The 25,165-nt window shown below is 45.8% G+C and overlaps 1 protein-coding gene across 1 annotated transcript in view; it reads right to left on the reverse strand.

Annotated features, from left to right (window-relative positions):
- Nucleotides 1-7,730: 7,730 nt before the first annotated feature.
- MTRR (5-methyltetrahydrofolate-homocysteine methyltransferase reductase) overlaps nucleotides 7,731-25,165 on the reverse strand; it is a 403,763-nt gene continuing 386,328 nt past the window's right edge. The window contains exons 14-15 of the mRNA XM_086965276.1: nucleotides 23,411-23,593; nucleotides 7,731-8,611 (exon numbers count right to left, since the gene is read on the reverse strand). Of these exons, the coding sequence (XP_086821402.1) occupies nucleotides 8,467-8,611; nucleotides 23,411-23,593 (328 nt within the window). The 3' untranslated portion in view covers nucleotides 7,731-8,466. The remainder of the gene's footprint in view (nucleotides 8,612-23,410; nucleotides 23,594-25,165) is intronic.

Here is a 25,165-nt window from a genome sequence, read left to right on the forward strand (position 1 = left end):
ATATGTTCCTGTGCCGCAGATACCCAGTTATCCACCTGCATAATAGCTCGATTAATACAGCCAGCAAGATTGGGGTGATTTGTGGCCAGAGCCTTAATAAAACTGGCAGAGTTTTACGTGGCTAAAACTGGCAGAGTTACCACCTGTCCAGACACCGGGGTAAGTAAATATTTAGAAACAGGAACTTGAAAAGGAATGGCCAGGTGATCAGATCATGGGATTCGAGAATCAACAACTACATTAGTTAGATTGAAAAAAATCGGGTCAAGCATGTGCCCACACCTGGGGGTAGAAGTGGAAACTAATTGAGGCAGCTGAAGAGCTTCCAGAACCCCAACCAAAGTAGCTGCCATGGGACACCTAGGTTCCTCTAAAATGCAGGTTAAGGTTTCCAATGACTGTAAAATTGGAATAACACAGAACAAGTGGAGTAAACATTATCTAGCGATGTGACGAAGCTAGGTGCCAGGCCCGGTGGGTGATAGATTAGTGTTCCAGAGATGGAAGAGTATTGGACAGGGCAAGAGAGAAAAAGGCTGCCTCGCAACCGGAGATAGTTAACGATAAGAATGTACACGACAAAAACGATTTGAAAATGATAATAATTTTGGCCCCTCTTTGAGCCTGTCTGTCCAATTTTGCTATTGCATACCCAGTGGGAACAGCATAAAGACTATCCATCGTTGAGTTTTCAGTAAACCAAACAACGCACTTGGCATGTGATCAGTAAGAAACTCAAACATTTCAAGCTTATGCTGGACTAATGTTTGAAAAGAAATAATTAGGAACTAGTATTTAAACAAGGGACAAAAATGGACTAATGACAGCAAAAACTATGATTAAACAAAATGCATGGTACAAAATTATTTTATTAAATATTCATTATAGTAAAAAACATTGTTATTTAAATAAACATGATTATTGCGTGCATGCCTCCGTTATACATGTGACTTTTTATCTACATATATAAACATATATTGTTAGATCCTATACATATTTCATCATAATTGATTTTAACCTGGGATCTGTGTGGAGGCTTATTTTAACACATATGTACATTAAAACATGGCTAAATATGTCATCTACGCGCGTTTCGGCTGAGGGCCTTCATCAGGGAGCCATGTAGGTATCCAAGTGGACCTGAATAATCGGTATCACACGGATGGGAATGAAATTTCAGAGTAATCTGAGATGGAGAGTGATCTGTCTTGGAGACGAGGGCGCTTTAATGCGTTTTATTAATCTGTTTCTGGTTTTCTATTTTCACATATCTTGTTATTTAGGGGTGAACTTCTGGTATTAAGCTGTGGGGTTACTTCTATATGGTCAGAGACTACGTACTGCTACGGCCCAGTAGATGATGTGCAGATAACCTGTTGACTAGATTTAATTGTTCTCTGGATGGGGGTCTGTTGACGGTTCTGGTCGCACTTGTAGTCTTGAATTTGCGTCAACTGCATATGCACTGGGGGTCTTTAGGCTGCTGGGCGTTAGCGGACGGGTGCCGTCATGTTGATGGCAGTACGGAGAAACATAAAATGGCTGGTAATTTTCTTTTAATCGCCTTCCAATTGGGGGGTCCTGTCGGCGTCTGTTTACGTGGAGCCAAAGACCCCCAGTGCATATGCAGTTGACGCAAATTCAAGACTACAAGTGCGACCAGAACCGTCAACAGACCCCCATCCAGAGAACAATTAAATCTAGTCAACAGGTTATCTGCACATCATCTACTGGGCCGTAGCAGTACGTAGTCTCTGACCATATAGAAGTAACCCCACAGCTTAATACCAGAAGTTCACCCCTAAATAACAAGATATGTGAAAATAGAAAACCAGAAACAGATTAATAAAACGCATTAAAGCGCCCTCGTCTCCAAGACAGATCACTCTCCATCTCAGATTACTCTGAAATTTCATTCCCATCCGTGTGATACCGATTATACATTCAGGTCCACTTGGATACCTACATGGCTCCCTGATGAAGGCCCTCAGCCGAAACGCGCGTAGATGACATATTTAGCCATGTTTTAATGTACATATGTGTTAAAATAAGCCTCCACACAGATCCCAGGTTAAAATCAATTATGATGAAATATGTATAGGATCTAACAATATATGTTTATATATGTAGATAAAAAGTCACATGTATAACGGAGGCATGCACGCAATAATCATGTTTATTTAAATAACAATGTTTTTTACTATAATGAATATTTAATAAAATAATTTTGTACCATGCATTTTGTTTAATCATAGTTTTTGCTGTCATTAGTCCATTTTTGTCCCTTGTTTAAATATTAGTTCCTAATTATTTCTTTTCAAACACTATATCCATCCCGAATTAGGAACTCTAGTCGGGGATACCCCTTCTTTCTTACATATATGCTGGACTAATGACCAGCAATTTAATGAGTAAAACTAGGCATTGTACGAATGCTTGACAGTAAGCATGTGGAAGTGTAGCTCCCAGGTTTTGCAGCTCTAGAGAGGAATATTGTCAAGGATTAATTCCGAACGTCCAGGGTTCCTGGCCCCCGGCACAGACAGGCTAGCCTTTCGCACGTCAGGGGCACACCCGCTTCGCGTCCGCATCCCCAGGCTCCTTAAATAAAGAGTCCTGGGCGAGAACTAGACCGCTACACCCAAACAATGGCGTCACTTCCAGCACCGAACATGGCCTGTGTAGTACATTGTAAGTTGTCATTCTAGTCTTTCTTAGAATACCTGTACCTGATGTTCCATATTCTGCATTCCTTGTGTGCTTGTTCTGTGGATTCTACATTGTGGCAGTTGACTGGTTGCTGCTGCAGTGGAGGGTCTGCTCTTACTCTACCTCCTAATCTACAATAAAGGATTCTGTCAACTACCCCTGCTTGTTCCAGGTCTTGTTTCCTACAGCCAGGAAGCACGAGGAGTTAACAAGTTCAAATTATTGTGAAAAACCTTAGCGTGCAATGTGCACATACGGCAAGTATTTAAAAAAATGTTTTAAAAACAATTACAAACACTTTATGAACTCTTTATAAAATCTTTTTAATACTGTCCCTCTCCTATTCTCTCCCCTGGTCCCCGAGTAGACGGATGTAATGCCAAGCCACCTTTACCCTGCCTCCACCAGGATGGACATGTGCAAACGGATGTACGATGATACATCGCAAACACTTACATCATGTGCCATAACATCGCAATTCATACATCGCATGTCCCCTTAGATCGCGAGTAATCACAACACATACGAAAATGTCGCATTTGCATAGCAATGCATGCGCCAAACATTTGCATTGCATACAGACACCCGCAGGCTTTTACATAGCAATTTTTACCCGTATGCGCAATTCTCTTTACCCAACCCTAAACCCTAATCCTTAAAACAGAAAACAGTACCCTACAATATCGCTAACACTTCCCTAAACCCTAAACCCTAAAGCGTATACTAAGACCTCAGCCCTAAGCCCTAATCCCCAAAGGCCAAAACATTAACCAAACTGCAACTAGCCCTAAGCCCTAACACAATACCCAAAACAGCACCTATATACCTAGTAGCCCTAAGGCAACCTCATAACTGCACCTATTCTCCTAGTAGCCCTAAAGCAGCCTCAAGCAGCACCAATTTTCCTCGTAGCCCTAGTAGCCCTAATGCAACCCCAAATCAGCACCTATTCTCCTAGTAGCCCTAAAGCAGCCTCAAAGCAGCACCAATTCTCCTAGTAGCCCTAGTAGCCCTAACCCAACCCTAAAACAGCACCAATTCTCCTACTAGCCCTAACGCAACCCCAAAACAGCACCAATTCTCCTAGTAGCCCTAACGCACCCCCCAATAAGCAACTATTCGACTAGTAGCCCTAAGCCCTAATCCCCAATACGATCGGCCTCCTTACCTGTCGCTTTGTCGTTGTTCCAGCGTTGTCTCCCTGTCGCCTGTGTCCCCCGGAGCAGACGTCCATTACATGCTTTGAAAAGGCATGCGTTCTGAATGCGCATGCGACGTAATGGCGTGCATAGACAACGCACGTGTCGTAACGTGGTAAGTGCACGCGATGTTGTAACGCATGCGTTGAGATTGTTGTTCCCCTGTGCAAACTAGCGCGGTTGAGAAGATGAAAAGGCAAGGTCAAAAGACCGGGCCTTACGCTGCCCCTAATGGCCCGACGCTGCCAGGTGGATTCCATACCCTGACCTGGAAAGACTTGGGGAGGAGGGTGGGTGGGGTCGGTTGCTGGGGTGGTGGGCCTTGGTGTTGCCTTTGACCAAACCCCTTCCGAAGCCTTCAATGGGGTGAAATTGACAGGGAAACTGCCACAATGGTGCAGAAATGCCATGGATGAGTGCTGCCGCCCACCTTTCTTTGAACCCTCCAGTGCAGATTCTGTCTCATCTCGGAAGCGATGGGTGACGGCAAATGGCAAATCCATCTATGATGCGTGGTCATCACCTGATAAGCTTTTGAATCTCACTCATGCGTGGTGCCAAAGCACTACACTGGTATGGACTACCTTGCCTAAGCAGGAAGTGGTGTCCAGCCTAGAACAAATGACATCATGGCTATCCTTTGAGATCTGTACTAAACTGGGGCGAAATTTGTCAGGGACTGTCAGCAAAATCTCATTGAGCGTATCCCACACTGCATGCGAGTATCTTCCTAAGAGGCAGCTGACACTTACAGAATGAAGGGAAAGACTGACAGAAGAAAAAATCTGTTTTCCAAACCCCTCCATAAGTTTAGTTTACCTGTCAGGGAAGTTATTGGTAATGAGTTAGGGTTGAGCAGACTCCTTTATGATCGACAACCAGGCTTTCATGTGCAGGATACCGAGTAAGGATGGCAGGGTCTCCTGAAGCAGGTCTGGGGTATTAAGATGCTTGCTTATATCCCGGCAGGGAAAGAGCAAGTTTTGTCTCAGGTGGCCATTAACATGTCCGGGAAAGCTTTGTTGAAAGGGAGAAGTGGTTTTATAAATGTCTCTCCAGGCTGCAGATCTTTAGTCCTGTCCTCAGTGGATGGAAGCTGTAGGCCCAAAATGTCCTCTGCATACTGGATGACCACATCAAAAGAGGCTGATTCTTCCATGCAGGGACCAGTGCCAGGGAAATAATCCAATTCACTAGCCTCCTGCAAATCCATGCACAGGTTTTTGTCATCTGAATAGTGAGCACTCTCACCATCATGTTTCCTAGGTTATGCAAGGTTTTAACCGTGTAACCCAAACAGATTATCGGGGAATTGTGGGCGACTCCCTGGACACCAAAGGGGGAGGGGGGGGGGACGTTGTCAAGGGCACAGACCGCATTGGATATGGTAAACCGACAGGGGGCCTCCTCTGATGTGTGGGTCCCCAAGGCGCACCAGAGGGAGCCAGAGGCATGACGAAAATTAACAACAAAGGCTCTACCTTCAACAGGTGCTTGGAATCACGCCTGTCCAGGAATTCATATATGTCATTTTAGGTCCTCTGGAAACACAATTGCCGGACATTCATGACAGACAATTGCTTGATATTATGCTGACATTGGCGTGCAAGGTCATTCTCTACAAATGGAAAAATTTTGATGAAGTCAACTTCAAAATGTGGCTGGAATGGCTTTCATTTTTAAGAGGGGCAGATAATCCTGCACTACAGTCAGCCACTAGGAAGCCTTCGAACAAAAAACTCTGGACATCCCTGGATGCGTCATCCTCCCACTTTGAACCACCATGATATGCATCTCAACACTCGGCTTTCCTAGACAGAATCTAGGTGGAATTTGAGGTGTTTGCTTCTGTTTTTGTATACTTACTGTATATTCTCTGCTACACACACAGTGTGCCAAGTCTGGGTAAACCAACTACTATTGCCCTATGGATACACCTGTCCTCTCTCTTCTCACCTCTTTTTTTCTCTTCTCCTCTATCTTTTCTCTCCTCTCCCTCTCTTTCTCTCTCTCCCTTTTCTTATCTTCTTCTTTTGATTATTGTAAGTGTCATGATACCAAGAATTTGTTCATTTGTGCCTTTAAAGATTTATTGTATTGTCTTTATTTTTATTCTTATTCTTCAATAAAAAAGATTTGAAATAAAAAAAAAAACAATGGCTCTACCTATTGCGATGTCACAAACGCCCGGGAATTCAGGGTTCATTGGGATAAATTAGAAATAGATTCATCAGTAGGACACCGGGACTGAGACTGAGCAGCACTTTGATGGCCCCTGTGACTTCTCAGAATGAAAATGGTGGGACGGGGAAGAATCCTGCTTTCTTTGCTTGCGTTTCTTTTTGGTCTTTAACCCCTTGCATGCTGATGACGGCCCCCGTCCGTCATGCACTACGACACTCGTGTGCTGATGACGGCTGGGGGCGGTCATAACCCCGCCCACTTGCGATTTTGCCGCACAGGCGCAGAATCGCGGCTGCATGCAAGGGGTTAACTTAACCTGATGATTTTGAATGTGAGGAAGCGCTTTTGTGGGAACGGTCTCAAGAGGAGGAGTGGTTCAGGGCCCTTGACTTCAACCAGGAGTGGTACTTCTCTACCTTACTTTGGTGTTTGGCGATATACAGTTTGGCTTTGTAGTTCCAGGTCACCTAGGGATTCATCAGGAAGTAGTATTTGCAAGTTCTGAAGTGAGCTCTGTATCCACGTGCAGAAAGACATGAACTAACATCAGTGCACAGGTGTGGCAAATATATGTGACTCTGTTATCACTGCTGGGGCAGAATGAAGCCAAAGCGGAGCCAATCAACGCCCCATGCAGGCTTGCTGGTGAGTTGCACCAAAAAATCTCTGAATCCAGTCTGGTGTTTGACGCATTCACAAGGTGCGGAATCTGTGGTTACAGGTATCCATCAGAACGAAAAAAAAAATCTTGGAGTTAAAAAGCATTACAGACGTTTTGGTGGCATTCAACTGTGAGTAGGCGAGCACTGTGCTTATTTTCTCCTAAGAAATGAATTGATAAATAGAGGTATTTTGATATACAAATGTAACAAAAGGTTCCTCTCAATTTTTAAACTCAAATCGGATGGCTAATAGACAATTACATAATGCACGTTTAATGTGAGGGAGATACTTTTATTTCCATTAATATCCATATTCTTGCTTCACTGTCTAATTAATTAATTTAGTATTTTCCCAAACTTATCACAATTATCTCTTATGTTAAAAAGGACATGCAACCAATGTCTAACCTTTTGTGTTTTTAAATACGGATTTCACACGGTTTAAAGCTATGGACTATCTTAGCTTTAGTACAGTTTTAAAATAAAGCTCACAAGACAAAAGATTATCAGTGTTTTTCAATGTCACATCTTGCTTTCAATATTTATTCTATGATCTTAAAAAAACACATGCCGGGAGACAAATTCGGCTTTGCTCTCCAACTGTCCTACAACCAAGACTGATACGGTGGACTCCTGTTTTAGGTGTGAATTACAATGGAATTTCCAGGCCTGATTCGCAAAGCATTTTCTGTGAGAAGGTGTGTTACTCCAGGCATTCTTGAGGAAAAAAGCCTGGCAAATCACAAACCCTTTTTTTCCCTTTGCGTCATCGTGCCTGACTGGTAGACATTCTGGGGTGAGACAGAACTACTCGTTTGCATTGCGGGTTCAGCACCCCAGAGCTGGTATTGCCTTGAATGCTAGGATTACAGATTGTACCAAATGTCAACCAACACAATAAAGCATTATCAGTCACCCAAGATACTGCTTCTGAAGTAGCTTTTAAGGACAAGAATACTTCGTATCAAGTTGCACGTTTATCCACCATACATAACTTTGTTTAATACGCTTCTCAATAATCCAATTACATTGAATTTCAAATACAATACATTTACATTTTCTCTGTAAGGCTGACTGTGTTTCTTTTAATCCTGGTCGGACCCCATGTAAACAGCATGTCCGTCTTTCTCCACCTCTTTGAAACAGTGTTTGCTCGTTTTGAAGCGTTTTGTGTGAGATGCTCGCTTCAGCTACTTCCCAAAACAACAAGGGGTAAAAGTAATGTCTGTGGAAATGTATCCAAATGGTGTCATCAATGTTTTACTTGTGGATTGGCGAAAACCTTTTATGACTCATCACCAAAGAAGGTAGACACAGGTATTACTTCAATATGTCTTCGCTTCCAGACAATCACATACAATTTGAACTTTCCTTCCACTGATCATAGTTTACTAAAACTGGAAATTCTATTAGACAGATATAAGCCAGCATGATGCATTTAAAAAATATATATATAAAAGAATCTTCGAAGAAAAACGGATCATATTTTTTCTATTACAACATACAGATTATACATAGCTTTTGTCAAATTCATGATTACTTAAAATACTTTTTGAGAAAAAGACATGGAGTTAACCAATGAATTAGGGAACTGCCGGTCAGTGAGCTTAACAATAAAACGCGTTCTCATGTTTGGTTAAAAAAAGTTACTTGTGCTTTCTGAATGCCCTCCATGTTAATTTAAAAAATGCTAATTTTCAGTAACGACAATTTTAAGACCATACATCTTGAAGATAACGTTTTTCTTCTCGTAATGTAGCCAAGGTTTTCATTGCTTCGAGTTTGTCAACCGTCAGTTCACTACTTATTATGTCCAGAAGTGCGTCATTCACATCTTTTGCCATATTCTTAGCATCACTGTAAAAATAAGGGAGAAACAAGGATTTTATATTCCAGCAAACAAATAAGAATGTGTGTTTTAGCACATCGTTTGCAGTATCAGTCTGTTCAAATGCGTCTCAAGAACAAGAATTGCTCGGCGGAAAACTGTTAACCTGCAATGTGACAATGTAATTTAAACACATACACACACACTCACCGTTTGGCATGGATAACAATAGGTAGATATTTTGCTCCAAAAAATCCTGGATTGCAAAAAGTAGACGAGCGGGGTGGAGACTTCTCACAAGCCTTTCAGACAGAGTCCAATTCAGGTAGTATCTGAAACAAGCATTGGCATAGCCAATAGGTCTCGCTTTTGGGACCTCATAAGTGTTTAGCTATGAAACAGTTGATGTTGTTGCACCAAGGATATTGTGCTGCATAACAGCGAGCTGTAAACCTGATAAGTTTTAGGACAGTGTGTGGGGCCTGTGGGTGAGAACGGCGAGCTTTGAACATAATGGTAAGTGTTAGGAAAGAGCGTAGGGCAGGGGGATAGGCATGGCGAGCTTTGGACCGGAGGATCAATTTTAGGACAGTGCGGGGGCAGGGGGATAAGCAAAGCGAGCTTTGTACCTGATGATAAGTATTTGGGCAGTGCGGGACGCAGGGGGATAAGCTTAGCGAGCTTTGAACCTGATGATAAGTGTTAGGACAGAGCGAGGGCAGAGGGGGTAAGCACGGCGAGCTTTGAAACTGATGATAATTGTTAGGACAGAGCGGGGGCAGAGGGGGTAAGCACGGCAAGCTTTGTACCGGATGATAAGCGTTATGACAGAGCGGGGGCAGAGGGGTAAGCAAGGCAAGATTTGAACCTGATGATCAGTGTTAGGACAGAGCGGGGGCAGGGAGGTAAGCACGGCGAGCTTTGAACCAGATGATATGTTTTAGGACAGAGCGGGAGGCAGGGGGGTAAGCACGGCGGGCTTTGAACCGGATGACTAGTGTTAGGACAGAGGGGGGCAGGGAGGTAAGCATGGCAAGCTTTGAAACTGATGATAAGTGTTAGGACAGAGCGGGGCAGGGGGATAAGCATGGCGAGCTTTGAACCTGATGATAAGTGTTAGGACAGAGCTGGGGTCTGGGGGGTAAGCACGACGAGCTTTGAACCGTATGATCAGTTTTAGGACAGAGCAGGGGGCCGGGGTGTTAGCAATGCGAGCTTTGAACAGTTTGATCAGTTTTAGAACAGAGCAGGAGGCACGGGGGTGAGCAGGGCAAGCTTTGAACTTGATGATCAGTGTTAGGACAGAGCGGGGGGCAGGGGGTAAGCATGGTGAGCTTTGAAACTGATGATCAGTGTTAAAACAGAGCAGAGGGCAGGGGGGTAAGCACGGCAAGCTTTGAACCTGATGATAAGTGTTAGGAGAGAGCGGGGGCAGGGGGTAAGCATGGCAAGCTTTGAACCTGATAAATGATAGGACATAGCAGGGTCAGGGGGACAAGCACGGCGAGCTTTGAACCTGATGATCAGTTTTAGGACAAGGCGGGGGCAGGGGGACAAGCACGGCGAACTTTGAACCTGATGATCAGTGTTAGGACAGAGCGGGGGCAGGGTGATAAGCACAGCGAGCTTTGAACCTGATGATCAGTGTTAGGACACAGCGGGGGCAGGAGAGTAAGCACGGCAAGCTTTGAACCTGATGATCAGTGTTAGGATGAGAGGGGTCAGGGGGGTAAGCACGGCGAACTTTGAACCTGATGATAAGTGTTAGGACAGAGCAGCGCCAGGGGGTAAACACGGCGAGCTTTGAACCTGATGATAATTGTTAGGACAGAGCGGGTGCAGGGGGGTAAGCATCTCGAGCTTTGAACCTGATAAGTGTTAGGACAGAGCAGGGGGCAGGGTGTAAGCACAGAGAGCTTTGAACCTGATGATAAGTGTTAGGACAGAGCAGGGGCAGGGGGGTATGGACGGGGAGCTTTGAACCTGATGATAAGTGTTAGAACAGTGCGGGGCAGGGGGGATAAGCACAAAGAGCTTTAAACCTGATGATCAGTGTTAGGACAGAGCGGGGGCAGAGGGGTAAGCAGGGCTAGCTTTGAACCTGATGATCAGTGTTAGGACAGAGTGTGGGGCTGGGGAATAAGCACGGCGAGCTTTGAACCTGATTATCAGTTTTAGGACAGAGCGGTGGGCAGGGAGGTCAGCACGGCGAGCTTTGAAGCTGATAAGTGTTAGAACAGAGCGGGGGACAGAGGGGTAAGCACCCAAGCTTTGAACCTGATGATAAGTGAGGACAGAGCGGGGGCAGGGGGGTAAGCACGGCGAGATTTGAAACTGATGAGTGTTAGGACAGAGCGGGGGCAGGGGGATAAGCAAGGTGAGCTTTGAACCTGATGATCAGTGTTAGGACGGAGCAGGCGCAGGGGGATAAGCAAGGTGAGCTTTGAACCAGATGATATGTTTTAGGACAGAGCGGGAGGCAGGGGGGTAAGCACGGCGGGCTTTGAACCGGATGACTAGTGTTAGGACAGAGGGGGGCAGGGAGGTAAGCATGGCAAGCTTTGAAACTGATGATAAGTGTTAGGACAGAGCGGGGCAGGGGGATAAGCATGGCGAGCTTTGAACCTGATGATAAGTGTTAGGACAGAGCTGGGGTCTGGGGGGTAAGCACGACGAGCTTTGAACCGTATGATCAGTTTTAGGACAGAGCAGGGGGCCGGGGTGTTAGCAATGCGAGCTTTGAACAGTTTGATCAGTTTTAGAACAGAGCAGGAGGCACGGGGGTGAGCAGGGCAAGCTTTGAACTTGATGATCAGTGTTAGGACAGAGCGGGGGGCAGGGGGTAAGCATGGTGAGCTTTGAAACTGATGATCAGTGTTAAAACAGAGCAGAGGGCAGGGGGGTAAGCACGGCAAGCTTTGAACCTGATGATAAGTGTTAGGAGAGAGCGGGGGCAGGGGGTAAGCATGGCAAGCTTTGAACCTGATAAATGATAGGACATAGCAGGGTCAGGGGGACAAGCACGGCGAGCTTTGAACCTGATGATCAGTTTTAGGACAAGGCGGGGGCAGGGGGACAAGCACGGCGAACTTTGAACCTGATGATCAGTGTTAGGACAGAGCGGGGGCAGGGTGATAAGCACAGCGAGCTTTGAACCTGATGATCAGTGTTAGGACACAGCGGGGGCAGGAGAGTAAGCACGGCAAGCTTTGAACCTGATGATCAGTGTTAGGATGAGAGGGGTCAGGGGGGTAAGCACGGCGAACTTTGAACCTGATGATAAGTGTTAGGACAGAGCAGCGCCAGGGGGTAAACACGGCGAGCTTTGAACCTGATGATAATTGTTAGGACAGAGCGGGTGCAGGGGGGTAAGCATCTCGAGCTTTGAACCTGATAAGTGTTAGGACAGAGCAGGGGGCAGGGTGTAAGCACAGAGAGCTTTGAACCTGATGATAAGTGTTAGGACAGAGCAGGGGCAGGGGGGTATGGACGGGGAGCTTTGAACCTGATGATAAGTGTTAGAACAGTGCGGGGCAGGGGGGATAAGCACAAAGAGCTTTAAACCTGATGATCAGTGTTAGGACAGAGCGGGGGCAGAGGGGTAAGCAGGGCTAGCTTTGAACCTGATGATCAGTGTTAGGACAGAGTGTGGGGCTGGGGAATAAGCACGGCGAGCTTTGAACCTGATTATCAGTTTTAGGACAGAGCGGTGGGCAGGGAGGTCAGCACGGCGAGCTTTGAAGCTGATAAGTGTTAGAACAGAGCGGGGGACAGAGGGGTAAGCACCCAAGCTTTGAACCTGATGATAAGTGAGGACAGAGCGGGGGCAGGGGGGTAAGCACGGCGAGATTTGAAACTGATGAGTGTTAGGACAGAGCGGGGGCAGGGGGATAAGCAAGGTGAGCTTTGAACCTGATGATCAGTGTTAGGACGGAGCAGGCGCAGGGGGATAAGCAAGGTGAGCTTTGAACCTGATGATCAGTGTTAGGACAGAGCAGGCACAGGTGGATAAGCACGGCGGGCTTTGAAACTGATGAGTGTTAGGTCAGAGCGGGGGACAGGGGGATACGCACTCGAGCTTTGAACCTGATGATAAGTGTTAGCGCAGAGGGGGTAAGCAAGGCGAGCGTTTAACCTGATGTTCTAAAAGGAAGATGACGTAAATCTCTGTCTGGTTGATGGCTGTGAGGATGGGATCTCAAGCATTCATCACTTGCTTTGAATGATAAACATTTAAGTTGTAAGGTGGCTTGTGTCAATTTGGGGATGCTTCACAAAAAACTTAATGATATATCCTCTGCATGTTGAAATGTGAAAGTTAGAGCTCTCTAAAAAACGTTTTCTTGAGAAAAGTGTAAAAGTCATTCTTTAAACTTGTTTTAGAACTAGATCAACATACATAAAATCACAATTTTCTTACATCTGTAAGTGCAGTCATGCTCATATTTTAAATCTGATTTCAACGGTACCTGAAGATTATTGTTGGTATAGCAGTTACAACCTGACCTAAGCCTCAAATGTATATTTTGTTGAACAGGGTGTTCTGGTCGTATGTAATTCAGAACATGAAGGGGAACCATCAACAATGTAAATGTAATTCCAAAAGTAAATACTATTCAATAAAAATATTATATTTTGGATGAAGACATCGCTAAGAGATGGCCAACAATTAATTGGTGTAATCTGAAAGTTTTATATTCGGTATTATAAATGTTTGCAATAGCAAATATATTTGATTTTTAACCATTAACATTTGTTTGATTTATTTTTTTAATTATTAAAACAATAGATTTTTCAATCATTCATTATTTTAATAAGTGCACATTCATTAGAAAGTCTCTGGACAAGTTAATACATGTTTTGGGTTATGTCCTGTTGTATTAACAGTTAGGAAACAATGCTTAACACTTATCTTTAAAAAAGTAAGTATATGTCACCATCGCCTATTCAATCCATTTTTTTTTACAATGAATCTTCTACATGGGACTCTTGCTCACTTACACAAATTGAAACTACGAGATAACGATCTGTGCTGGAACTGTAATCTAGAGCCGGGCACTCATCAACACATGTTTTTTAAATGTACACTATTAGACTGCTTTTGGGTTCCTATACAGAAGGAAGCACTTGTCAATAATCTAATACATACATCATTCTCTCTTTCCCTATGATTATGTTGGGTTCATCCGCTGCAGTTGATCCCCTACCACTTGACAAAATAGATCTGTAATAATTAGAATTGCTCTTATCCATTGCAGTCAAAATCATACTCACAGAATGGAAATCTTTTAATCTCCTGTCGTACCACACTTGGTGGGCATGGGTGTCATATCTTAGAGGAGCTCATACACTTATAGGGAGCAAACTATCTACACCTCAAATTGCTAGCATTGTATGACGCTCCCTGGACAAATACATGGATCTGTCTGCTCGGGGTCTAGTGGCTCAGCATCCTTTTGGGTCTATTGCTTGATTTTATCAATATAAGTGAAGCAAATGTCCCATTATACCAATGCCCCAGTATCATCCCCCTTGCCTTCAATTCTCTCGCCCTCTTTTTTTCATACCTTTTACGGTATACCTTGTTTATCAAGTGATACACACTCTGACACACATGATTTTATTGTTTTATATGGTGCTTTGTGATCTGACCCCTCTATTTTGGGGTGACAATCAGGATCGGGTGGCTTTGAATTATTTGTTTTCTGTCACTGTGTTTCTGGTCATATTCATATACTGTTTTGTCCCACCATCAATCTAAGATGAGTACTCTCTGTTATGTGACTATGTTTAACTTTTTGCATGTATGCATCAATTTTGGCATCTATGTTTCGCAGTTTACCTTGATTGTATTTCTTTTTCTCCAAATACCATAAAATATTTGAACAAAAAATAAAAACAGTACAAAAAAATGTATGTATAAGTGCTGGTGAGCTTTTGATTCATTACACAGTATGGGTCACGACAAGTATTAGTGGCAATTGCACAGCTTTTAAAATTTGAAACGAAATAGAAAAGACTGTACTTTTAAAGGCTAAGGTGTTATGACCAGAATTTAATGTAACTTTATTATTCGTAGTTTTGCTTTTAAACTCGGTGATTGTGAATTTCTTCAAATGATAAATATATACTTATGGTATAGTTTATATGGAAGGAATAGTCTTGATAATCGTATTAAGAAACTTGAACTTCAGGTCAGATGCACTAAGCATTTGAATGGTCTAAAACCATTAAAATGCTTCATCTTATCTATTAATCTAATTTTAGGAGGCAGAAAAGTGTTTTTAACTCCTAAGATTAGATTCTGAATGTATAGCAATTCAGTATCTGAAAGTAACGTGTTGTAGGTGTCCATTTTTATTTCCAAACTGGTAACAAATGTATCAATGCTTCGTGACCGAATTCTTATAGAAAAACATTTTTTTTATCGACACCCCAAAGGGGTTCCCTTGTGACCCCTTTACCTTTATGAATATTAAAAATAAATGTTGTTTAAGAGGAGGCAGTGGTCCAGGGGACTTCGCTTAACAAACAAAAACCGATAAAAAAAGGCTTGCCATATTAAAACAGCAGACTTGGCAGTCTGCTGACCTTGGCAGGCCGTCATCCCTGGGTTTGGCCTCGAATCTAAATGAGTCAAAATTTGCGACCTACCTTATTATTATAAATGACAGGAGTTGGATTCCTACCAACTACGTTTTATGAAGTAACCTCTAAATAAACAGATTGGTTCTTAAAATTCTCTACTGGTTTCAAATTGTGATCAGTATTTTGCACGACTAATTAGTGGGGATAGGTTATTTCATCCTTTATTAGTACCTGTTGAAGTTTATTTTAGTTGGCCTAGAGCAGAGATTCTCCCTAGTCATAAAAAAAGCAGTTTATACTGTCAAAAAAACTGAAATTTGTGTCCACTAATATGGGTAACCTTTTTGCAAAACTTGTGCTCAGTAGATTAAGTACGTTCTCGGAAGCTAACAATATAATTACTGACTGCAAAGTGGCTTTGGAAATTAGATTGGTACGAATCAATGGGGATTAAAGTTATCTTGGTCCCGGACATTATTTATTTGATCTTTATTGACCTGCAGGCATCTATAGATAAGACAAGTGCTTTTGTTATTGACTCTAGGAAAAGTGGGTGTTAACAATGCGATAATTCATGTAGTCCTTCTTATATGAATTCTATCCCTGCCTTCTCCACCGATCCAGTCAACGCCGATAAACAGTTCAACTCTTGGCTTACATCCTCATTGGACAAACTCCTCCCCAAAACCACCACCCTCAAGCATACCAAAAGAGTGAGCCCTGCCCCTTGGTACACTCCGGAGCTCAATCTTTTACGAAAGGAATGTAAAAGAATGGAACGCTCCTGGAGGAAGGATAAGTCAACTGCAAAGAAGGATGCCTACCACACCTCATTACAAATTTACAAGACCACTCTTCGCAAAACTAAAAGTACATTCTTCCAGGAAAGAATAGAAAGCTCCTCCTGCTCCTGAAAGGAATCTTTTATTATTTTAAAAGAACTTCTTAAGGTCCCAGACCCCGGACCTAGAACTCCACCAGACCCTAAAGCAGATGAGGAAAAATGCCGTAAACTGGCCAACTTCTTTGAGGAGAAGATCCAGAAAATCCTTGCCTCCATCCCATCCACCAACTTGAGCGAGGAAAAAGAGACCAATACTACTCCCACTTCCCCCCGTCTAACTTCCTGGGGACCAGTGACTGTCGAAGAGGTCGGAAGCACGCTAGACACCATCAAAAGCGGATCTCCCAGGGACCCCGCCCGCTACGTATCCTTAAGAAAGTGTCTCCTACCATCGTTCCCCCTTACCCATCTCATCAATGCCTCATTGCAACAGGGAGTCGTCCCCCCCAGCTGGAAGGCTGCAGTCGTCAAGGCCCTATTGAAAAAACCCTCCCTGGATCCATCGGACTTGGCCAACTACAGGCCAATCTCACTTCTTTCCGGATCCAGTAAGATTGCTGAAAAGCTTGTGAATAAAAAACTCACAATTTTTGGAAATCAACAATCGGCTTAAAAGCTCGCAGACTGGATTCCGCCCAGGGCAGGGTACCGACATCGCCATTCTCGCAGCTGTGGAGGATGCCAGAGCACTTCTGGACGCGGGGGGATCAGTGGCAGTGATCCTCCTGGACCTCAGTGCGGCCTTCGACACCGTTAATCACCAGCTCCTTATTCACCGACTCAGGAATATCGGTGTGGAGGGAACCGCACTGACCTGGCTTACGTCTTTTCTGAGCCAACGCTCTTTTCAGATCTGGGAGAATGACACCCGCTCCCCCGACACACCCCTCCAATGCGGCGTGCCTCAGGGTTCTTCCCTGAGCCCGACATTATTTAATGTCTACATGTCCCCATTGGAGGAGGTTGTCAATCCGTTTGGAGTGAGTATCGTCAGCTACGCTGACGACACTCAATTAGTGGTGTCCCTATCTCACCCAAGTCAAGAACCAGCGGACTTATACAACTGTCTGACGCAGATACAAGGATGGATGAACAGCTCATCTTTGAAACTTAACAGTTCAAAGACAGACATTCTCCTCCTTGGTCAGAAGGGGCTGTCCCTTTCACAGAACATCTGCCCCCCCTGTCTGGGTGCGCCTCCAGACCCGAAGTCCGAGATTAAAAGCCTGGGTATTTGGCTCGAAAGAGATCTGTCTTTCACGACACAAGCCAAAAAAGTTGCCGGCACGTGCTTTGGGCTTCTCAAGTCGATCAGGAAGATTCTGCCTCTACTTCCTTCCACCTCTCAAAAACTGTTAATCCAAGGCCTTATCTTATCAAGGCTGGATTACAGCAACACCATCTACCTAGGTGCCCCTGAGGCAACCCTGAACAAACTACAAAGGATCCAGAATTCCGCAGCCCGGATCCTCACCAATCCCCCTGCCAGAGCTTCGGCCAAACCAGCCTTGAAGATTCTCCACTGGCTCCCAGTGAGAGAGCGAGTGAAATTCAAGGCCCTTTGTATGGCTCACATCAGACCATACAAAGCCCCAAGATCCTTACGATCCAATCAGGAATATCTTATCATCATCCCTAGAGTCAAGAAGGCACGCACAGGTGGAAGGCGCTTCTCTGTCCACACTGCACGCCTTTGGAACGTGTTACCCCGCGACCTTAGAACAGAACCAGACTATCTCCGATTCAGAAAGCGGTTGAAGACTCATCTCTTTCCCTAAATGCTGACTCCTCCCCCTTGTCCCCACTGACCCGCAGTTGTATGGATCTTAGCGCTGGGATACTCACGGGTGACCTTAGCGCTTTATAAAATTTAATAATAATAATAATAATAGTAATAATATACCCCAGTAACTCGAAGGCCAGGGTGCAAAAATTATTACTCTGTATCGAAGTGCATAACCCAAATGAGGATTCTGGCAGCCACTATGATAATGCGTTTCAAAATGATTTGGCCAATATTTATCACCGGTAATGGTGATCCCTACTTTGAGTGGTGCCTTAATTCCTTGCCTTTGTACGCAGTTTAATAGCAGATTTGGCCATATTCAGAGATGTATTTAAGTATGTAAATTAAATTCAAAGTAATTGAACGGACATACTCTCCAGAAATAACAGAGGACTAAAATCTTTTTCCCTTTGGCCAAAAATGAAGACTCTGTGGCCTAAGAAATTACTGAATCAATCCTAGATTCTACATCTTGCACTCTTGACTGCCAAAAGCACAAGTTACTTACCTTCGGTACGATATTTTTGTAAGAAACATAGGTTAGTTATAGATTACTTACCTTAGAATTACCTCCAGGTGTCAGACTGGATCCATAAAGTTTTTCCGTCAGCTGTACCCCTGCGCGTCGGTAAGTGGCGTTGATCGACTCTGCGTCTGTCGTCGGCGTTGTGGTCGGTGGGATGACGTCGCCGGAAGTTACTTAGATGCCGCCCTTGCGCGCTGACGTCAGTTCTGTACACGACTTTCCGCGCCAGGAATGCAGAGCCATGCAAGACACTGACCACTGGTGCACAAAAACTAGGGCTCTGAAAGGATGTCCTTAACCCTAAAAGTCAGTGCGCAGAAGGGTAAGGATGGGTGGGGCTGTAAGAAATCTATAACTAAACTATGTTTCCTACAGATATATCGTTATCGAAGGTAAGTAACTTGTTCATCTAAAAGAAACAGTTAGTTATAGATTCCTTACCTTAGGATAGATACCCCAGCAATACCAACCCTGGAGGTGGGTCTGCGAACTGAGTTCACACCAGAAAGTCCTGGAGAAAAGAACGGCTAAAGAAGCCACCTCTGCGGACTTGGCTGTCCAGGCAGAAGTGTTTGGTGAATGTGCCCACATAGCTGCCTGACCGGTGTCATTTAGGGAGACTCCCGTCCCTAAGCAGTCGTAACTGCCGTCGCCCTGGTGGAAGAGGCGCGCAGCCCCAGCGGAGGCTCCTTCTTTGCACGGGAATAGCAAGCCTTGATGCACAGAACAACCCACCTGGAGATGGTCCATTTGTGCATGGCCTGACCTTTCTTAGTGCCAACGTAACCAACAAAGAGCTGGTCGTCCACCCGGAATTGTCTGGTGCGATCCAAATAAAAGGAAATCGCACATTTTGGATCCAGACGGTCAAGCCTCTCTTCCTCTTTTGAAGGATGCGGACGCGTAAAGAAGGTGGGCAAAGTGATGGTTTGGCCAATATGAAAAGAAGTGACCACCTTTGGAAGAAAGGAGGGTTGAGTTCTGAGGATGACCTTGTCCGGATGAACAGCCAGAAAAGGAGGCTTGGAAGACAGAGCTTGTAGCTCAGTCACCCTGCGAGCAGTGGTGATGACCATCAGAAAAGTAGTTTTCAGAGTGAGAAGTCTGAGAGGACAGATATGTAGCGGCTCAAGGGGAGCACACATCAGATAAGTAAGAACCAAGTTAAAGTCCCACTGAGGCATTACGAAGGGAACAAGAGGAAAAAGATGAGAAATCTATTTACAGCAGGGGACTTGAAAAGAGAAGGCTGATCAGGAAGCCTAAGGAAGGCTGAAATGGCCGAGAGGTAGCCCTTAAGACTGCCCAGAGCAGAGCCTCGCTGGGCCAAAGACCGGAGGAACAAGAGAACCTCAGAAAGAGGGGCAGACAGGGGATCCACAGCCTTTGCTATGCACCATTCCACAAAGTTATTCCATCTGCAGGCGTATACCGTCTTAGAGAAGGGACGCCTGGCTGCCAAGTTTACATCACAAACTTCGGGAGGCAAGTCAAATGAAGTCAACTGCCGCTGCTCAATTTTCCCGCAAGGAGGTGAAGGGTGGACAGGTTTGGGTGGAGGACCGTCCCCTGCTGCTGCGACAGAAGATCCTCCCGAAGAGGCAGACGGATTGGGGGATCGATGGCCTTGTTGAGCAGCTCGGGATACCAGACTCTTCGTGCCCAATCCGGAGCCACAAGAATGACTCCGGCACGGTCGCGCTTGACCATCTTCAGCACTCTGGCAAGAAGTGGTATAGGCAGAAAGGGGTATAGAAGATCGCGACTCCACTCGCAACAAAAAGCATCGCCTAGCAAGTGCCACCTTGGAAATTCCAACGAGCAGAATTGCTGACATTGCGCGTTCTCTTCGGTGGCGAAAAGATCTAACCAAGACTCTCCTCAGTGTTGAAAGAGACCTTGCACCACCTCTGAGTGAAGACGCCATTCGTGATCCATCATGCCCCTGCGGCTGAGTTCATCCACCCTGGGGTTCAGTGAACTTGCCAGGCATTGAACCACCAGGAATATGCCTTGATGTTCCTGCCATGTCTAGAGATGGGAGGCCTCTTGACATAGGGTCCACAACCTCACCCTGCCTTGTTTGTTGCAGTACCACATGGCAGTGGTGTTGTCCGTGAACATCTACACTACTCTTCCCCAGACAGAGGGAAGGAATGCTTTTAGTGCAAGACGGATCGCCCGAAGCTAAGGTTGATGTGGCGCTCCGCCAGACCAGAGGGCTCTGATCTCCGCCTCTCCCATGAGTTCACTCCATCCCAGAAGGGATGCGTCCATCACCACAGTGTGGTCTGGTTGGGCAAGGGTTCAGCTAGTGACTCAATCCTGGTCCGTGAGCCACCACTGCAATTGTCGTGCAGAGCCCTCCGTGATCTGGACGCAATCAGACAGATTCACCTGATGCTGCGCTCACTGGAACTTTAGGTCCCACTGCAGAGCCCACATATGTCACCTTGCATGATCGACTAGCAAGATGCAGGAGGCCATGAGGCCTAGCAGCCTCCGGGTCATCCGGACTGAAACCCGGGATAGAGGCTGAAAGATCGGAATCATAGCTCGAATATCTCGGACTCGCTGTTGGGGAGGATAAACCTGAAACTGTGTTGTGTCCAGAACAGGGGGGTCAGGCGTGACTTCGGCACATTGATTGAGAACCCCAGCGAATGCAGGAGGTTGGCCATAGTCTGGAGGTGGAAGACGACTGCCTGGGGCGAACCCGCCTTCAACAACCAGTCATCGAGATAGGAGAAGACTGGAACGTCTGATCTGCGCAGATGAGTTGTGACCACCGCCATCACTTTCGTGAACACACGAGGGGCGCTGGTAAGGCCAAAGGGGAGCACGATAAACTGAAAGTGCTTGTGGCCTACCGTGAAGCGCAGGTAACGCTGGTGAGCCAGCAGGATGTGGATGTGAAAATAAGCTTCCTGCCAGGGTCGAGGGCAGGCAAGACCTGAGCCAGGATCAACATTTTGAACTTCTCTTTTCGGAGGAAGCGGTTGACATCCCTGAGATCCAAGATAGGATGCATGCCTTTGTCCATCTTGGGGACAAGTAAGTAGTGGGAATAGCAACCACGACCTACTTCTGGGGCAGGAATGCGCTGGTTCACTCCCTTGGCCAAGAGAGCCGTAACTTTCTGTTTGAGAAGGACCAGATGATCCCCTGACATGGGATGGTACCGGGGTGTCATGGCTGGAGGGATAGTCTCGAAGGGGAGGGAGTAGCCCCTTCAGACTATCTGAAAAACCCACCTGTCCGACGTTATGGTGCGCCAGTGGAGGAGGTGAGGGTAAATCCTGCCACTGATAGGCATTCGATGGACGGAAAGGTCGGACTAAGAGGGTTTGGAAACTGCTGCAGAGGGTGACGTGGTGGACTGACCTGCCTGCTGGCCCCCAGAATCACGTTGGTGGTTCCCATGTCCCCGGCGGCGATGAGGTTGAACAGTTTGTGCTGGTCTGTGGCTCTGAAAGGAACATGTTGAGGCATCCTTTCCGTGGACACAAATGTGGTGAAAAGCTGACCGTGCAGGGTGTGTGGTGGAGAGGCCCAAGAACTTGGCCGTAGCCAGAGAGTCCTTGAAGCGCTCTAGCGCACTGTCTTCCTTGTCACCGAAACGATGACAGCCATCAAAGGGCATGTCCATGAAAGTGTTCTGGACATCCCCAGAAAAGCCAGTCGTTCTCAATCAGGCGTGACAGCGAAGCACCATTGACGTTGAAATGGTCCTACCCAGTGAGTTGGCAGTGTCTAGTACACAGCGGATGGCAAACTTTGCTGCGTCTCTCCCCTCGGCAACAGCACCGGAGAGCACCAGCCGGGCCTCCTTCGGACACTGAGGCAGCACTTGCGCCAAGTATCCCACAAGGAGTGGAAGTCACAACCCAAGAGTAATGCAGTGTTCACTAACTGCACCCGTAAGCTGGAGGTAGAAAACAACTTCTTCCCAAGCTGATGCAGCTTCTTGGATTCCCTGTCCGGGGACTGCGCTCTAGGACGCTGAGGCTTGGACTACCAAGCTCTTGGGGGAGGGATGTTGGGAAAGGAAAGTGGGGTCGCCCGGGGCCGGGCGGTGGCGTCTGGCAATCATAATATCCACAGGAGCCCCTGTGTTTGGCCTGGACCAGGTGCCCAAAAGGATGTCTGTGAGGGCTTCATTAAATAGCAGCAAGGGCTCCGAAGCGCTCACTGCTGGTTGAAGCACCTCGGTCAGGAGGTTAGTCCTGACTGCCACAGTAGGTAGCTCGAGGTGTAAGGCCTCGGCCGCCCTACGCAACACCACTGCCTAAGATGCTCCAGCCTCCGTAACCACGGTATGAGGAGACAAAATGCCAAGGTCTGGTGAGGTATCCAGACCACTGGTCCTCTCTCCAGTCCTGATCGTACTCCAGCTGGGCAGTGAGAGGGTCCTCAGACCCTTCCCAGTCTTTCTCGCCCTCCTCTGGCTGCCAAAATGGCAAACAATGGCTAGAGTGGAATGCAGGCACAAAAGTACCCATCAGTGCCCGATCCGGCTTCGACCCGGCTCGGTATCCACATCGGGGTGGAAGCCAGGGTCGACGCCGGGAGCGGCTGGGGACGTGGTGTTGGTGGAATCGGCACCGGTGGAGGAATAATGAGGTCGACCAGCGCTGATCGGGATCCAGGACTGGATCCAAGGGGGCCCTGCAGTGCTGAGGCCGGAACCGCCGGTGTCAAAGGCCTAGGGCCCCCACCCAAGTCTGCGGCGCCCGAAGGCACACTGGCAGAGCCGGGCTGCCCAAAGATGGCATGCATCACTTCATAGAACTGATGAAGCTGGGCAGGGGTGGCCTCGGTCCCGGAAAGGGAGGGAAGGCCGATGTGATGTTGTCGCTGTGATTGGTCCCTCGACCTGCCACGCGACTGGGACCTTGAACAACACAGAGCCACACTCTCATCCCCAGCAAAAAACTGATGGGAACAGAAAGTGCAAAATACCAGATAATACAGTCGGCTCTCAGCGCAAATTTGTCCACCAATCAGTGTTTTTTAAAATGCCACAGAAAATGTTTGAGATACCACATTAATTGCTGCAGATGCTTTCACATTCTGTTACTCACCCACACACAAAGAAGAATCCATTTTCTTTCAAAAGGATCCTTGCAACATCCTGGGCACAGGCTCGCAAACTGTCTTGAACATACTTCAGTGGAACTTCTTTAGAGCTGTTCGGAGAGTTTCTTGAGAAGCAGACCTTAAGATAAGTTAAGGTGCCATTTTTAAGAAAACTGCGGAGTTCCTCCCTGAAACAGAAGAAAAATATTGGAATGATTTTTCTGACTACCATTCAACAGCTAGCAGCTACTAGATAAATCTAAAACTTTGGGAATCTAAGGGCTTGATTTAGAGATTAGCTGGCAGGTGACTCTGTTAGAAACATGACAGATATCCTGTCTGCATTATGACAAGTGTATTACTTTCCTTGATTGTTCAAAAATCTTGTGTATGTGCCTGCATTGAGCACTTCTCTTGAACCCATAACAATCTGGTGCATGGTTTCTAACAGAACTCATTTTCTATAAAGAAGCAGAACGCCAATAGAATATTTTTTCCAAGACACCTAATGCTACAAATATATATGTACAAGAATGATTTTTACATACTACACCTTTTCAGGTAGAATACAGTGCCAAGCATCAGGGGACAGTCATGCAAGCCACAACTTCTCCGCAGTCAACATTGGAATACTGGCATATTAGTGTCTTATGAATATAACTCCATACTAGTACATGAGGCCCAAAACAAAGAGTAAACATGAGTTGAACCTTTGTATGTCTTGTGGCCCTCAAGTAAGTAATATTTGGTAAAGATAATCTAGCACCATATGCCTCCGTCACAGAGTTGGAGTCTACAGCTTCAACATCAGAGGCTGAAAAATCAATTGTTTTATGTTTCCTTCGGGAGTCTAACTCATGAAATCTCTTTCAAACACTCATCTACACAGGCCTTCATCTCTATTATCTGAAGAGTGTGGTGCAAAGCACCTTTGCTATTCTTGTAGGCCCATCTGCTCATTAACCTTGATGCAATAAATATTTAAAACCATTTATATTACTAAACACATTTAGATTCAGAGATGAGCTAATTGTTTTAATTATAGTTATCCCTTTTCCAATTGTTTGATTGCCTTGGCAGACCTAGTTTATGCAAGCAATACTTCACAAGCCCACTGTGGTATAGTGGGCTTCTGAAGTACTACTTACCGGAGCTGTGTCCTTTCAGGCAATACTTGTAGGTGGTGTGACTATTTTCACTGTGCATCAGCACAGCATTCACAGTTGAACATCATTTTATTAATTCATCACAAAGTAGTTTATTATATGGTGTGGTTGTGCAACCTAACTGTGTAATAACCTGTGGCACGAATTCAGCCGCAGTGCTGGACATTCCAATAGTGGGCGTGGCCCACCATGACTCATGATGGCCGGGAGCCATCATGAGCATGGAAGAGGATAAGGGCACAATAACATATCAAGTCTGTTAGACCTGACATCATTGGCTTGAGTCTCTCCTCCATTTTTTCTGTTTGCCTCTACTGTTTTACGGTGTTTTGCTGGTATATGCTTTGGGCGCCGTGTCACTGCTGATCAGTGCCATAGCGCAAGTGCTCCCGATGTTAAATTGATGTGTCTATTGTATCCATGTTTGGCTTATTTGGTTTACTGTCAGTCCCTAGTCTAGTGCACCAGGAGTGCCGGGGCTTGTAAATACAAATGCCGCTCGTGGGCTTGCAGCACGTGTTGTGCCACCCACAGGAGCGGCTTCGTAAAAGAATGTCTACGGGTCGGTCATTGCGAGACCCACGTGCAGTCTTG

Source organism: Lissotriton vulgaris, chromosome 4_1 (genome assembly GCF_964263255.1).
Source record: "Lissotriton vulgaris chromosome 4_1, aLisVul1.2, whole genome shotgun sequence".
Lineage (NCBI taxonomy): Eukaryota > Metazoa > Chordata > Amphibia > Caudata > Salamandridae > Lissotriton > Lissotriton vulgaris.